The sequence below is a fragment of the Coccinella septempunctata genome, chromosome 9 (assembly GCF_907165205.1).
Source record: "Coccinella septempunctata chromosome 9, icCocSept1.1, whole genome shotgun sequence".
Taxonomy (NCBI): domain Eukaryota; kingdom Metazoa; phylum Arthropoda; class Insecta; order Coleoptera; family Coccinellidae; genus Coccinella; species Coccinella septempunctata.
This window is the reverse complement of record NC_058197.1, coordinates 941039-958245: the sequence shown is the minus strand read 5'-3', so window position 1 is coordinate 958245 and position 17207 is coordinate 941039. Positions and strand designations below refer to the sequence as shown.

The window sequence follows — 17207 nt, the reverse complement described above, 5'->3', positions numbered from 1 at the left end:
ACTCTGCCTGTCGGAATGAACGTACGGAATATTCGAGAATTAAAATATTTTCAAAGACGGAAATTTAAAACGAAAAAAAATACACTAAGATGAACTCCAATTTTCCTCAGAAAACTGGGGTTCATTACACCCCCTCCATCTCGGAAGAAATTAACTTACGATGAAATAGTGAGTTTAATTTCACGACTCTACTACCCCTAGAAATAATGACCTTACTTTCGCGCGCGCCACCTATACTCGTGACCAGATTACAACTTAATCAAGTACTCATCCTCTCTATGGTTGGCCACTGGTAGTTCCAATGCGCACGCAGAAACGTCAGCGTCCGTCAGCTCGGCGCAGGTCTCCGCCATCTTGTCAAAGAATTTTGTTCAGCGTTCCGTGCGTGGATGTTCAATTATTAAAGTGGAAAATCTTCTTTCTCCATGTGGAAATCCATCTTTATCGCTGGTCGGAAACGTGCCACGCTTCATCCCTCCGGTGAGTACCTAATTTAACTGTGTTTGGCGGGTGTTTGAATTCCATCGTGGTTTTGTAGGTTACCCAGGAATCGTGGGAGCTGCAACAGGTGGAAAGCCTCCAACAGCTCGACGTGGGGGCTCAATGGACCGGTTCACCCCTTTCGACCTGGCCATACGGATGTTGGGACTCTCGGAGCCGACAGGAGACTTGCAGGTGGGTAATTTCTAACAATAAACTCTCCAATCTTCATCGTTCCTCGTGGTCAACTTTTCTTCTTGGAACGGTTTTTCTCTGTACTCTGTTTTCAAGTAGACGGTGTTTTCTTCAGGTAAACAGTGTTAAATTGACGGTACAGTAATTTCGATTCGGTTCAGGACAGAAATTGGTTAGATCTATTGGATTAATAGACGGATATACTCAGTTGTAATGTGAAACAGTATCCTTTATTGGTATTCCTTACATAAATAACAGATTTTTCGGACAGTTTTAACAGGTTTGATTTATAATTGCATGTTGAACGGATGAAAAGCTGTAGATACAGTATTTTGGTCAACGGTGGTGCCTGTACGGAATTTGAACGGAATTGTTACGGTGTAATCGGTTATAACTATGCTGAATAACGTGCTTCAAATTCACGAGATTTCTCCTTGCAGGTGTCCTTGGTTTCTTGGACAGGCACGGAGGGCTAACTCCCTACTGGTTTGCATGCGGAACTTGTTTAACTTCTTCCAGGGTGGTTCTATCCGTTGATTCTTGGAGACAGATTGTCTGGATGCATTGGTTCTGGTTAATTGAGCAACTACAGTTATTCAGATAAACAGGTAAACGGAAAATAATAATATAATTGGTAACAGAAAAAATATATATTCGGTAACGGAAAAATAATATATATTCGGTAACAAAAAAAAATAACGGATTTCCTCCTTTCAGAGGTTATTTCTATAGAACGGTTAACGGATCATGACAATAATATTATTATGCATGAAATGGTTTTAAATCTTTAATGTGTATGTTAGTGATTTTTCTACCCTCTGTATCTTTCAGGTCATAGACGACAGGTGAAACAACTTTAACGACGGTAAACGGTCCGGAAAACTTCGGAGCCAACTTGGCGGCGAAACTGTCAACGGCAGAGGATAAAGGACGGTCCCGGCGTAGAACTTTATCTCCCACATGGTATCGGATTTCTCTTCGTCGAAGATTGTAGTGGTGAGCCTGTTGTTGGAAGGCACGGTATAGTTTAGTACGGACGAACTCATAAGCCTCCTGGAGATGTTTGATCTGTTGAGTACGGTAAGTCATGTCTCTGCTTTCTTCTTCTGTACGGTTGGATTCTCCGTTCATTTCATTATTGTGGGGGTTTGTCGAATAAATCGCCCTCGGGACTTCTAGTTCCCTTCCATAATTTAAAAATGCCGGTGTAAATCCAGTAGACTCCTGTTTAGCGGTGTTGATAGCAAACGTTAACTCTCCTATCTTTTCATCCCAGGTTCGTTGATCGGCTTCACAAAACTGTGCTATCATGGTCTTCAGGGTACGGTTAGCTCTTTCTACAGGGTTGCACTGAGGGGTATACGGTGGTGTGAAACGGTGAGCGATGTTCAGCTCTCGGAGACTGTTCTTGAATAGCCTGCTGTCGAATTGTACTCCATTGTCGGATATTACTAGTTTTGGGCAACCATATTTCAGGATGACTTGTTCGTAGAGGGCCGAATAAACAGTTTTGGCGGTGGCTTTCCGCAACGGACGACACTCTACCCACTTTGTGAAACGGTCTTGCATTACCACGATGTAGGAGTTTCCCTTCTTTGACCGTGGCAATGGTCCTACAATGTCTGTGGATACTTCTTGGAACGGCGCATCCGCCATTCGGTGTGGTTGCATCTTACCAGGGGTTTTCTGTTGCGAAACTTTGTACTTTTGGCACGATGTGCAGTTCCTCACGTATTTCGCAATGTCTCTAAACATCCCTGGCCAGTAATAATTTCTGGCTATCCGTGCAATCGTCTTGGCAATCCCCATGTGACCTGCTAGTTCTGAGTCGTGGTTTTCCTGCAGTACTTCTGTTCGCTGTTCGGATGGTACACAGAGTTTCCAGGGTTGGCCGGTTCCATCTTCTGTGAAGTCGGATGAGTCCCAGAAATGTCGCAACAGTTTTCCATTTTCAACGGCGTAGTCAGGAAAATTTGCTGGGTCTTTTTCCACCTCCTGTAACTTTTTGTTGTACCATTTGCACTGGGTTGTTTCTATCTCGGACAAACATACGGAATCTAGGGACGGCAACGGGTTTCGGGACAGGCTGTCGGCTACTTTGTTCATCGATCCTTTACGGTACTGGACTTCGAAGTCGAATTGCTGAAGGAAAACGGCCCATCGAGCAATTCTTCCGGACGGTGACTTGATGGAGTTAAGCCATTTCAGACTCATGTGATCGGAAATTACTGTGAAATGGAATCCTTCTAGGTACGGTCGCAGTTTCTCTATGGAAAATACTATGGCGAGACATTCCTTTTCTGACACGGAGTAATTTTTCTCTGCGGGGTTTAGTGTTCGGCTCACATAGGCGATTACTCTCTCTTCTCCATCGATCACTTGTGTTAGGGCACCTCCAAGGCCCATGTCACTGGCGTCAGTTTGCAGAACGAACGGTTGGGTGAAGTCTGGACAAGCCAGTATCGGAGATTCTGTGAGTTTTTGTTTCAGAAGCTCGAAGGCCTTCTGCTGGTCTTCTCCCCATTTCCAACGGTGTTTCTTCTGCAGCAATCGAGTCAATGGAGAAACTAAATCGGAGAAGTTCTCTATGAAACGACGGTACCAGCTGGCAACTCCAAGAAATCGACGAAGTTCTCGGACGGTTTTCGGTATTGGTAAAGACACTATCGAAGACACTTTGTCGGGATCGGTACAGATGCCATCGGAGGTGACGACATGTCCAAGGTATTTTAGGGATTTTCGCACAAAGTCACACTTGTCGGGGTTGAGACGAAGATTAGCTTCTCTCAACCGTCGGAATACTTCTCTCAAGTTCTCCAGGTGCTCCTCGAAAGTTTCCCCTAGGACAACTATATCGTCCAGGTAAGCGAACGCTTCCGGTTCCATTTCTGGGCCAATGACGGTGTCTAGGAACCTCTGGAAGGTGGCTGGGCTTGCATGTAAACCGAACGGCATCACGGTGAATTGGAACAGACCTCTTCCGGGGACGGTAAATGCAGTAATCGGACGGCTCTCCTTTGCTAATGGTATCTGCCAGTATCCTTGTTTCAGGTCCAGTGTGGAGATGTACTTCGCTTTTCGGAGTTTGTCCAGAATCCCAGAAATGTACGGCAACGGGTATGCATCTTTCACAGACACTTGGTTAACAGCACGGAAGTCGATGCAGAAACGGTACTTTCCGTCTTTCTTCTTGACCAATACAACAGGTGAACTCCACGGTGACTTGGAGGGTTCAATCACTCCCTCAGCCAACATACGGTCCACTTCCTGATTGAAGATCTCCTGCATTTTCGGATTTAGGGGTCGGTATCGTTGTTTGATCGGTTCGGTGCCCGGTTTCAGTTTGATCTTGTGTTCAATCAGGTCGGTTGTACCATACAGGTCTTCGAACTTCTTTAATTCCTCGGTCAGAAATGCCTCCAGTTCTTGTTTCTGAGATTCTGTCAGTTCCAACAGGTGTTCTTCGGCGGTGTGAACCTCTGCGGCGGTTTCGACGGGGGCCATCGGCTTTGAGATCAGTCGGCCTTCCAGGAAGCACTCGGCGGTACTGAGATTTACGGAAAACTTGAAAGTCGACAGAACATCCATCCCCAGAATAATGTCTACCGGTAAGCTTGGTACCAGTAAGAATTTCAAATCAGGCAGTGTGTAATCGGAAATTTGCACGGTGGTGGTGTACAGTTTCGGCGTGACGGTGGTTTTTCCGTTCGCTATTACTGCAAAACTGTTGTGCATTGTTTGTCCTGTGATTCCTTTACTTTCACACTGATCGGATACGGCCTGACTGCAAAAACTCCTGGTCGCTCCTGTATCTATCAGTGCTCGGAAGTGTTTGCCGGCTATTTTGACCTCTATTAACGGTCGGTTATCATTACAGGTGGTCGGTGTCAGTGGAGTCAAGATTCCGGGAGATGTGGTCGACTCCGTCTCCAATCTCCCCTTTAGTTTTCCGAACGGCAGGGACAATCTCGTGAGAGAATGTTCTCCCTCTGACATCGAGAACAGAAGATTTTCGGTGGCCTGCGACATTCTCGGCGCATGTGGCCATATCCACCACATCGGAAACACTGTGTCTGGAAGGACACTCTCCTCCCTGATGATGATTGGGTCCGGTCAGCGTGGCTATTTTCGGCTCGACGACGGGGTGGCGGTGTTGAATTTCCGGATCTACTTTCGGACCTGTCTCCAGAAGTTGGACGGTGTGATTCCTGTTGCCGAACTATTGATTCTCTGGATCTGGGTGACTTTGGACGGCTTTCCCCCTGCGGAGAAAGTCGTGTCTGGTCGGCTGGTGTCGGCGGGATTGATTTCCTATGATCAGTTGTTTGTACCTGTTCTCCGGTATCCACAGAAAAACTCGCCTGATATCGGTTCAGTTGGCGGGGAGTGTACGTTAGGTGAGGTTCCTCCAGGAAACCTGGTTTCGAGGGTGGCCGGGTGTACTGGCTCATCTGCCACTGTACCAGTTCAAACACTTTTCCCTTACGGAGAAGTTCATCATAGGTCTTGGTCTCCTGGAAGGCCAAGGCCTGCTGTAAGGGCAGGATCAACCTCTGTCGGATGAGTCGGATCTGCTCCACCTCGGATGGTTTTGTATAGGTGAGTTTCTGGAATAAGTTCTGCATCCGGGTAACATACAGAAGCAGCTTTTCTTCAGGACCTTGTGTTCGTCTTTTTATTTCCTCCAACAGATTCTCCTCATAGTTAACCGGCAGAAACGCTTCTTTCAGTTGGTTGCTGAAATCCTCCCAGTCCTCGAAAGTACCTCTCCTGGGAATAAACCAATCCCTTGCATCTTTTCGTAGTAATTCATAAACTGATTCAAAAACTTGTTCCAGGGACACTTTACGGGATTCAGCCAGCCTCTCCACCTCCTCAAGGAATCCGGTCACACTTCCAGCGCCATCAAAGGAAATGTTCCATTTGTGTACAGGGACAGTCGGTATTGTTGATCGGGACTCCGGTTCTGATCTGGCAGGTGTAGTGACAATTGGTCGGTCAGGACCCATCCACGGTGCAGGTAAGTGTGGAAAAGACACCCTTCGTGTAGAATTAATCCATCTACCCTGTGTCGGACCTTCAGGTGTTGTTGTCCCACAGTCCTGTGACTGTGTGAGAGGTATCGCTGGTAACTGTCGCAGTAATGCTCTACATGTCTGTCGTGTCTCATTCATGACCTCTTCTAATGTTGGATTCCTTACAGGTGTTCCAGTATGTGAGACATCGACCGCTACCGGAGGATCGACACCATCTCCCAAGTCGATAAGCGATGGCTCTCGGAGCCCTGAAATCCGTTCCGGTTGGATCGGTGACACACCAGGTGAACTGGGCACCTCCACATCTAAGAGAGACCTCTGATGTCGGTTAGATGGCTGCGGCTGTTCACGATTACTCTTCTGACGTAGCTCCTCTAGTGTTTCCAACGCCTTAGCTGTAGTCGCCTTCATTTGTCCAACCAGTTGTAACTGTGCTGTGTCTGCAGTAACAATAAAGTCCAGCCTTCCTTGTATGTGTATTAATCGGGTGTAAATTCGCGAAAATTCGTTAGCCGCATTCTCATGATTGAAGTTCTGAAGGGATTCCACTAAATCGGTGAGTTTATTTTGACAAATCTCAATCTCCGAGGCGGGATTCAATGACGTTGGGGGTAATAGAGGTTCATTAGACTGAAGTACTTGTCGTAGTAGACTCCGTTTAGTCATCACAGTACCCGGTATCGATTGTCCTCTCAGTTGTAATTCGTATGTAAGTTCATCACTGAGTAACCGGTTCACATCCATGTTCGACATATTATATTCAACTAAGTCCGATTCAGAACGCACCAATATTTCACACTCGGTATGTCTTTCACAATCTGTTTAAGTTCTAAGTCCAACCCGGTAAGTTAATCGCTAGCCAACCTACTCACTTAAGTTCGAAGTGGGTATCGGTGTAACTCCCCAAAAAAAAAAAAATAAAGTCTAAGTCCCGGTGTATCAGAAAAAAAAAATCTAAGTTCAAGTCCCGGCGCACTAAAATAATCTAAGTCCCGATGTATCACACCAAAAATTTTACAAGTTCAACGTTACTCGAAAAAAAAAAATTGTCAATCAGTCCCACTAAAGTCCGAAAATATTCGCGAAATACCGCACTCATTCGCAAGTCGTTTCGTATAGTCCGGAAAATTTCCCGAAATTCGAACCGCACCAGAACGCACAGGTTAGATTCCAAATAGTTTTTCAAGTTCAATATCCAGAAAATAAATCGCAATAGGTTTCAGAAAAATCAGCAATAATTGGTAAGTTTCAACAGTACAGGTCAACAGAAAATAAAAGCAGGTAGACAAGTTATCAACAGGGTAATAGGTGATTCACTATTAAACTGATAGGTAAATAAAACCTATTAAATTTTACCAATTGTTACAATAAATTTTCAATGTTCGGAAATTCACTCACCTTCACTACGAAATTAAAACAGTTCAATTCAATAAATCAGAAATAATAAGAAATCGGAAATAATTTTCACTGATACAAAGGCGCAATAACAGTTCAGTTTTCAATAACTCAATAAAGTAATCGGCAAAAGGAATAATCACAAATTAATTAAATCATTTCCAATAGATTTCAACAATAGGAAAATTTTCAGAATATAGTCCAATTCAATTCACAGTATAACAGTTCAATACAGGGTGGCAGGTAATAAAACACAGATCAAGTTTATTTTTCACAGTTCTCGGTTCAAGAAATAGTTACTCACTGTTCTTAGGTTTTACTCACTGTTTCGGGAATTCACTCACTGTCCGGTTAATGTTTCTCACCTCTGTTGTTTCCTACTGGATTTTGCACAGTCCCTGCTCGTTGCGCCATTTTTGTAACGTGCGTTTCTCGGAGAAGCCTTTAATCTCGAGCGCCAGCTATTCTTTTCAATAGGAAGAATAGCAAACCTACCAGGGTAGCTGCTAGCCAGAGACAGAGCTCGATGTTGTCTAAGGCGGTAGCGACAACGAAGAAGTCAAAATCGAACTATGTAAAAGTTTATTCACACCTTCGGAAACTAATTACATGTACAAGGGAGATATGTGTGATATAAAATGTGAGTGATTCTATCAGTGAAAATACATTCGGGAAATCTTATCCGGTCACGAGCACTTTATGAAATTTGTACCGGGTGTAGTGAAAAATTAACGGTTCAATAAAAATGCGCCAACCAGAACTGACGAATGCTAAGGACTTGCTATACGGTATCGGTGTGTAGTTGTATTTCTCCGGGAATGAAACACAATAAGGGCGGATCTGTTCGAGACTTTTATTCGCTGCCCCAAGGGTTATAGCACACCATGATTGACAGCGAAGAAAATGTCTATTTTTAACGCAACTACGGGATTTCACTGACTACGTGCGGTATCTCTTATTCTCTGCCCCAAGGGTTATAGCACACCATGATTGACAGAAAAGAAGAGATTTCGGATTTAACACTTATGACGCGGAACGCGGACAGGGGGTTGACGGAACTTTCCCTTCAGTACCCCAAGGGCTAGGGCGGACCTGTTTGAGACTTTTATTCGCTGCCCCAAGGGTTATAGCACACCATGATTGACAGCGAAGAAAATGTCTATTTTTAACGCAACTACGGGATTTCACTGACTACGTGCGGTATCTCTTATTCTCTGCCCCAAGGGTTATAGCACACCATGATTGACAGAAAAGAAGAGATTTCGGATTTAACACTCATGACGCGGAACGCGGACAGGGTAAAGAACGATAAAATACAACAGGAAACGATACAGTACAGCAGTGTCAAAGGTAAAGAAGTAACGGCGTAGGTCTAACAAAGAAACTGAACGGTACAGACGGGGACCTACCTCCTTTGTTTCAAGCACTCGAAACTCAAAGGATTTAAAAGAAAAACTAAAAAATTAACTCTAAGCACTGATGTAAATAACACAAAATGATTATTCTTCAACGGCGAAAGAATACGGAAAATCAACTGAATTTATAACCGAAGTTAGAAACCACGTTAGAAAGCGAAAAAATACTCAAGCGAAAGGAAAGCACTGAAGTAAAATTCAAAAGTGACCGTCGCGGGGGGAAAATTTGCTTTTATAGGCCTATCCCCTCCCACGGTAAAAATCTGAAAATTCCAGAATACGACAAGACTGAAAAAAAACGTCGTCAGCTCCGGTTTATCGCATATCAACAGATGAAAAACGTTGAAATCTTCAGCGGCATGTAAGAAAAACAACGTGAAATACAGATAAGCGGTTTTTTACATTTACTCTGCCTGTCGGAATGAACGTACGGAATATTCGAGAATTAAAATATTTTCAAAGACGGAAATTTAAAACGAAAAAAAATACACTAAGATGAACTCCAATTTTCCTCAGAAAACTGGGGTTCATTACAGTGCATTATTGGTAATTAAATAGGTTCTCAATTCTACAGGGGCATTCGAAATTAACACGGTTTTACAAATTTTATGAATATTAGATTTATAAATTTGTTTCTCTGGATCAGGCATTAAATCAGCATCAATTCTGTAATTTATTCTGATTTTCATTGCAATAATCTTATCAATGAAAGCTAATAAATCTTCATGAGGTTTTTTGGTCAAAAATTGTAGGTTATGAATCAAAACATCTAAATTAATATTATCACCGAATTTGCTATATAAAAAGTTCTTCAATAATCCCCAATTATCAGGAACATCAGATGTAGAAACCTCAGCTAGGGCTCTATCAGTCAGTTTTGATTTAACGACAGCATAACAATAATTTTTTACTATTTGATTTTCATCCGCAAACATCAAAAGATATTGTTCGGAACTTTTAATAAAAGAGTGAAGTTCATTTTCAATACCAGAATATTTAGGCAAGAGCATACCAAATTTTTCAGCTAGTGATAACTCTATTCTCTCTTGTGCCATCTTATTTATTTTCTTTTTACGATCCGAAAAATGTTTTATCGACGTAATCGTGAAATATAAAAATATTAAATATTATAGAGTAATTACGGTATCAAGATAAATTATCAATATTAGAATAGTAATCGGTTTTTTCTTAATAAGGAAACCTAGGAAAAACTCTTTAGTGATCGGTTTTTGTTAAAGAAACCTAGAAAAAACTTTTGAAAATCGGTTTTTTAAAGAAACCTAGGAAAAACTCTTTAGTGATCGGTTTTTGTTAAAGAAACCTAGGAAAAACTTTTTGAAAATCGGTTTTTTAAAGAAACCTAGGAAAAACTATACAAGTTTACTAATTTTTTACCAGATTAGGGAAACTGGGGAGAAATAGGAAATGCTCACCGATAGTCTTGAAGTCGTTGAGGACGCTACTCCATCAATCGGACTCTCTGGTCTTCTTCCACTGGTTCTTCAGGGTGTGCTTGATGGTTGAAACCAACAGGTATCTGATCTGGAGCTGGTACACTGGACTGGCACTATTCACTCTTCTTCAGACCTGGCACAATCCCATCACCTCGTCGCCAATTATGAATTTTGGGATGAAGACTTGGTTTTTAAAAAACACTTTATTTACAATAGAGAATATTTGAATATTCTGTGTAAACTATGACTATCGCCTAAGGCTCTAGATCTATTTCTTCAATGGAGGCAAGGAAGAAGATGCTTTTATACAAATATCTTATCTATAGGATGTGACTCAGCACTGCAGGTGTTCACTGCTGACTTTGCAGGCTGTAACATAGTCATATACAAAGCTTATGGTAAATCTGGATAAGTTACGTTGAATTAATATGGGGTGCGATTACATAATTATATAAATTTGTTGGATGATACTATGTTGATGAATATAGGAATATTTTATCTTGTTTTGTTTGTTTATATAAATTCTGATAATTTTAAGGAGAGATATACAAAATGAATCTTAGTTAGACATATATTCAGAAAAAAATGTTGATACTATGGTAGACGTTTTCATTGATACTCTGAGGAAACATTTACTTGACAACAACACCAATTCTGTTAAACTAAAAAAAATAGAAATAACTCGTAAAAAATGGATTACCCCATCGATATTAAAGGCAATTAATAGGAAGAATGAATTTTAATTGCAATTGAAAAATAACCCTGATAATGAAATCCTGAAATCACAATATTCTAAATATAGGAATGTTCACATATTAATTAAAAATTTCAAGAAAGAATATTTGAAAAAATTAGTCGATGCCAGTAAATGCGAATGAAAAGCAGTGTGGGAATGCATGAAAAATTTATGTCTCTTCACAAACCTTTTAGGGCTTTCACTCCCAATCTCTGAAACAAAATCAATTAAAAATGAAATCAACGATTTGCTCCTGCGTAAATTCTTGCACTAATTTGTCAGGAGCAAATTAACTAGAAAAAATTGTTGCCTGACAATGAACTCAAAATAAATAACGTTGAAATTATAATTCTTCGTAACGTTTCGGAGTCTATATCAGACTCCTTCATCAGACGAAAAAATCTACTTTTGAAAATCTTCTGGAATTGTCGCTCTTTGTCTGACATTAATTGTCAACACACAGAAACGTTACGAAGAATTATAATTTCAACGTTATTTATTTTGAGTTCATTGTCAGGCAACAATTTTTTCTAGTTAATTTGCTCCTGACAAATTAGTGCAAGAATTTACGCAGGAGCAAATCGTTGATTTCATTTTTAATTGATTTTGTTTCAGAGATTGGGAGTGAAAGCCCTAAAAGGTTTGTGAAGAGATGCAAAATCCTCCCAAAATAAATTTCAATCGATAACCAAAAATTTATGTGGTAGCACAAAAAATTCAAAACCAGATATAATATAACAAGCATAAATTATGAAGGTAAATACATACAGAGTGAGGAGGAAATAGCTAATTTATTCAATAAACATTACAGCAATATCGTAGAAATCTAAGCTGAAAAAATTACCTGACCATCAGTGTGCGGGTTTGATTCAGGGTAGAAAAGGCAAGAAGAAATAAAAAATAAAGCGTACCCTTCTTCGGTAGCAACCGGAGAGATTAAATGAATGAATATCGCATAGGCGATTAGGCGAATGAACAGTTAAGTGATCTAAAATGTTCTTATGATATTTATGAAATATATTTCAACAAATGAAGGGGGCTGAAAGAAGCGCACTTACCTTTGTCCGTTCCTATTAGTTGTTGAGAAGGGCCCTCCCAGCTGGAATCCCAGGGATGAATTTGCGTTGTCTCTCAAACCGCCGATACGAACTCGGAAATTGAGCAACAAACCACTCAACTGAAGCGTTCTGAAACCTTTTCTCACAAGGAGTCGTTATATATTCTCAATGCGTTTTTCACGGAATAACATTGCGACAACGTGGAGATCCTGACGGCAACTGACTTCTCTCCACCGTAGCAGGACATATGTACGAAGTACGCTTCTTTTTTCTAGCCCTTTTTCAAACTAACGAATTTACTATACCTATATCTTAGATCACTCAATAACAAGAATTTTCCCCCAAAGGTTATCAATCCCGAACATACTCCCCCGCCGAAGGCACGCCCATGGCGTGGCTTGAAAAAAAAATGAAAAAAAATTCCCATATATCCCTCAAAAAAAAAAAAATATTAAAGCGAAGCAAACCAACCAAATAATGTTATACAATACAGTCATAACAAAAATCTAAAACATTTTGAATACACCCCGTATGTCCTCAAGCTTTTACATCATCAATGGGCAACGGGCATAACTTAAGAAGCGGTCTTTTCAAGGTACCGCGTCGTGTTTTCACCGTAGCAACTCGGACTACGTTATCTAATCCAGGATGGACTTTCATAATACGTCCCATCTCCCATTGTAATGGGGGTGCATTGTCACTTTTAATGAGGACCAAAGTCCCTATCGCTGGAGGGGGGGATGAAGTGAGCCACTTACTGCGTTGTTGTAGGGTATGTAAATACTCTACTTTCCATCTCCGCCAAAAATCTTGATGTAGTCGCTGTATTAATTGCCATCGTTTGAGGCGAGGTATTGGCACATTCGTAAGCTCTTGATCTGGAATTGCGCTCAATGGTTCCAGCGTTAAAAAGTGACCCGGCGTTAATACCGACAAATCATTCACGTCCGAACTGAGGGGGGTGAGAGGCCGTGAATTCAGCACTGCTTCGATCTGCGTTAAAACAGTGTAAAATTCTTCGTAGGTGAGAACTTGTTCACCGATTACCCTCTTCAAATGTGTTTTCACCGCTTTAATTCCTGACTTCCACAGTCCACCCATATGGGGTGCGTTACCCGGGAGGAAGTGATGTTCGATAGTTTCAGCACTCGCTGTATCCCTAAGCATATTTTTAATTTCGTTGCTGGATCCCACGAAATTGGTACCCTGATCGGAATAGAGATGCGCGCATCGACCTCGCCGCGAGACAAATCTTCTCAAACATGCCAAAAATGCATCACTGCTCAAATCCGAGGCCAATTCCAGATGCATGGCCTTAGTTGACATGCAAACAAATAAACATATGTAAGATTTACATTCCTTGGCGCCTCGATATCGACTCATGAATATTGTGAAAGGACCTCCGTAGTCAACACCGGAATGCAAAAAGGGCTTTACTTGAGATATTCTGGGCAAAGGTAGATTGCCCATCTTAGGCTGCAAGGGAGATGGGCTGGTTCTCCAGCATTTGAGGCATTTCGACAAAATCGATCGTATCGCACGACGTGCGGACAAAATCCAAAATTTCCGAGAAAGAAGAAATTCTGTTGTCTGTTTACCAGCATGTAAATATTTGATATGGTGGAACTCTATCAATAAATGAACAAGACGTCCATTTCTGGGAAGCAAAATAGGATGCTTCCGATCGTAACTGAGGTCAGCGTACGTTAACCTTCCCCCTACACGTAGAATATTTTCATCATCAAAAAAAACATTTAACTTTCTCAGAGGTTTTGAAAATTTGGCTCCGGAAATTTCTGAAGCAAAACACACTGACTGTGTGCGTTTTATCAATAAATTGAGAGCGTTATTCATCTCGAGAGAAGTCATAGAGCCAAGCCGTTTTTCGCTAGGATTTCGACAATTGAAAATGAAACGCAATATCAATCCTATAACGCGTTGAAGGCGAGAAAATGAGGAAATGTTATTCATCAAATCATCCACAAAATGATGTTCTTCTGAAACAAGTCTTTAATTCTACTGTTTCTGTTTCCCAAATTTTCGTATGTAGAAATTCAGGTCCGTGAAACCAAATCTGATTGTTCAATAATTCCGAAGGAAAAAGACCACGAGAAGCTGCGTCAGCTGGGTTTAGTTGAGATTTTACATACCTCCAATGCGATGAATCGAAATTCTCCTGGATATATGCTACCCGGTTGGCAACAAACGTTTGCCAGCGATTTGGATTTGCGTTCAACCATGCTAGAACTATTTGCGAGTCGGTATAGGCGTAAAAATTGCTGACATTAATCTTATTCTGCAAAATTGACTTGACCCAAAGAACCACCTTCGTTAGCAATCTGCCCCGCAAAGTTCCATCCTAGCGATGGAAATCTTCCTTGAACAAGGAGCCACCTTCGACTTCGCGCATATAAGAAATGTTTTTACATTATCTTCCTTTATGACCCTCAGATAGACCGAAGTCCCATAACCCCGTTCGGACGCGTCCGCGAAAGCATGAATTTCCAATACGTTGTTTGTATCAAAAAGGATATACCGAGGGATCTGAATTGTCGATAAAAGGTTCAACTCTCCTTTATACTTCAACCAAACCCTTGAAATTTCTTGATCTGGAGTGTCATCCCAGCCGAGTCCTGAAAGCCATAATTTTTGGATGAGGTACTTGCATAGAAATGTGACAGGTGCGAGGAATCCCAAAGGATCGAAGATCCTTGCCAACTGTGATAAGAGATTTCGTTTGGTGATCGCGCGGTCTATTGGGTTGACCTTATAAAGAAAACAATCCTGACGTGGATCCCAATGGAGACCAAGAATTTTAATGGAATCATTTTGGTCCGATCCGAAAGCGAGGGGATTAGAGGAAATTAATTCTTGGGGTAAATCTTCTAAAAATCTGTGGTCATTGCTTGCCCACTTGCGTAACTCGAAACCCCCTTTGGCTAACATATTGATGAGATCATCGCGTAAACGCTTTGCCTCGCTTAATGAATCCCCTCCGCTGCAGACATCATCAATATACGTGTCATCTGTTAAAATATTCGATGCTGCAGGAAAGTAACCCTTTTCATCAATAGCTAGTTGGCGTAAGGTGCGTAAAGCGAGAAAAGGAGCGCAGTTGAAACCAAAGGTGACCGTCCTCATTCGAAAGTCACTAATATTGTCAGAAGGTGAAAATCGAAAAACAATTCGTTGGTAATCTCGAAATTCTGGAGCTACTAAAATCTGGCGGTACATTTGTTTGATATTTGCAGTGAAACATATTTTCTTCAACCGAAAACTGATCAAGATAGTGCTTATATCCGTTTGAAGTTTGGGACCTGTATGGAGACAATCGTTCAATGTTTTGGAATTATTTGGCAGTCTTGCTGAGGCATTGAAAACTACCCGGAGTTTAGTACTCGTCTTTTCAGGACGAAGTACAGCATGATGTGGCAAATAAAAATTATCGGTGCTCTGTGCGGGATCTACAATTTCCATATGAGATAACTCCAAGTACTCTCTCATCACCGAACAATATTCCTTGTATAAACTTGGATTTTTCAATAAACGGCTTTCAAGTGACAAAAAACGCTGCACAGCTAAATCTCTACTTCCCGGAAATAACGGGGATGTTTCCTTGAATGGAAGGGGTACCACGTAACGCCCTTCTTCATTTCTGTAATAGTTCTCGCGGAAGATTACTTCACAAACATCCGTCTCTGTACCGTTATCGAATTCCGGTACAGACTCTAAATCAAAAAAACTCTTCATTGACGCATTCCTATCACAATGACTTCCACAAAATAGTGAATGAACCGAATTCGTTGAAGCAGTATTTATCTTTCCAATTAAAACGTACCCGAATACCGTATGTAGCGCGTCTGGACCCCCGATTTGACCCTGAATGTGATTGTTTAGTAAAATTTTCGAAAATACGTCCGCACCTAAAAGGACGTCAATATCTCCCGGCCAATAATACTTAGGATCGGCCAACTTCAACTTATCCAAATAATGCCAAGACTGTGTAGTAATTTTACTCGAAGGAAGTTTTCCGCATATTTTAGGAAGAACGTTGGCGTTTATGATAAACAAAGGATCATCCGATCCGATGGATCTGATAGAGAGTTCAACTTCACCTATGTTTTGTAAATGCGATTCGTTTCCGATTCCATTGATAACTGTGCTGCATGGAGAACTACGAATGTTCAGAGCGGAAAAACATCTCTGAGAAACAATTGAAATTTCAGATCCATAGTCCAAAACAGCGCGAAATTGTTTGAAATTTCCTTTTCCTGTTTTAATTTCAACTAAAGCAGTACAAAGCAATACTTGCGATCGCGAGACCGGGGACGCAGCCGAGCACAGTACCAGCGAGCGTTGCGTTTCCATCGAGGGAGTATCTTGACCACTCGGACTTTCTGGGTTCCGGCCGTTGGCGTTAGCACTAGCAGTGGCGTCGGTTCGGTCATGTTCACGGTCAAAATGCAATGTAGTGTGATGATTTTTACTGTTACATTTTTTACAAGCGGACGTAGATTTACAACTTTTAAGGTCATGGAAGCTACTGAGACAACCAAAGCATAAATGGTGATTTCTACAAAATATATGTCGTTCTCTTGGCGCTTTTTCCAAATATTTTACGCAAGTGTAAGTGGGATGATCCGACTGACATAGGGCACACTTGGGATTTTTCGATTTAGTTTGGGTGATGAAAGAGTTCCTCTTTCTACAATCTGAATTAGACATAGATTTGTTAGGCGAACTCTTAGCATAAACGGTAGTATTTGAGTTGATCAATCCGTTGCAGTATTCTTCTAAAAATTGAAATAAGGTGTTATATTCCGGTATGGCGGTCGATCCATGTTCTCTTTCGAAAGCGCGGGATGTCTCCGGATCCAAACGAGAAAGCAACATATGCGTCAAGACAAAATCACAACTCACAGCGATGTTCGTTTTACCAAAGTTTCATAGGCGATTTGATAGTTATCTGCTGTGGCGTTCAACCTTTTTATTAAGTCCAATGGAGTGCCTTCAAGAGATGAACGCAAGTAATTAAATTTTTCCACTGGCTGGAGCTTTCTATTGGAATGAACTACAGCGTCAAACATGTCCTTGAAACTCGGAAAATCACGAATATCTCCTGAAAACTTGTTCAATTGAATTTTCGGCAATTTGACGTGAGGTAAATCTGATTGATCTGGTGGGTTTGAATTTGAAATGGTGGTGGTATTGAACGGATCTTGATCAAAGAGCGTAGTGTAAATGGATCTGATATCATAATAGTGTTCCAAAAATTGGGTTTTGATTGTGTCTTCCCTTTCCAAATCATGATCCTTATCTGATGCTAATAAAGCCAAAAGTGCACTGTGATACTTCAAAAACTCTTCTTTGATATATTCGATGGAAGAATATCGTACTTTAAATTTAGTGAAAAGTGCTTTGTTTTGTTGAGCCTCAAC

The 17207-nt window shown here is 41.2% G+C and overlaps 2 protein-coding genes and 1 long non-coding RNA gene across 3 annotated transcripts; 1 reads left to right on the top strand and 2 right to left on the bottom strand.

Moving 5' to 3' along the window:
* Positions 1-438: 438 nt before the first annotated feature.
* Positions 439-1568, top strand: LOC123320793. Its single transcript, XR_006538800.1, has 4 exons — positions 439-480; positions 539-675; positions 1116-1283; positions 1507-1568. It is a non-coding gene; the product is annotated as an uncharacterized LOC123320793 (long non-coding RNA).
* Positions 1569-12306: 10738 nt separating this feature from the next.
* Positions 12307-13239, bottom strand: LOC123320589. Its single transcript, XM_044907943.1, has one exon. The coding sequence runs from the start codon at positions 13237-13239 to the stop codon at positions 12307-12309; it is 933 nt and encodes a 310-aa protein (XP_044763878.1).
* An 861-nt stretch (positions 13240-14100) lies between these two features.
* On the bottom strand, positions 14101-16662 carry LOC123320587. Its single transcript, XM_044907942.1, has one exon. It carries the CDS (start codon positions 16660-16662, stop codon positions 14101-14103), a length of 2562 nt encoding a protein of 853 aa, XP_044763877.1.
* Positions 16663-17207: the final 545 nt, after the last annotated feature.

What these genes read in the sequence shown, in the direction of transcription:
- LOC123320587 (XM_044907942.1), bottom strand. Translation starts at nt 16,662, where the DNA reads ATGTTGCTTTCTCGTTTGGATCCGGAGACATCCCGCGCTTTCGAAAGA.
- LOC123320589 (XM_044907943.1), bottom strand. Translation starts at nt 13,239, where the DNA reads ATGGGCAATCTACCTTTGCCCAGAATATCTCAAGTAAAGCCCTTTTTG.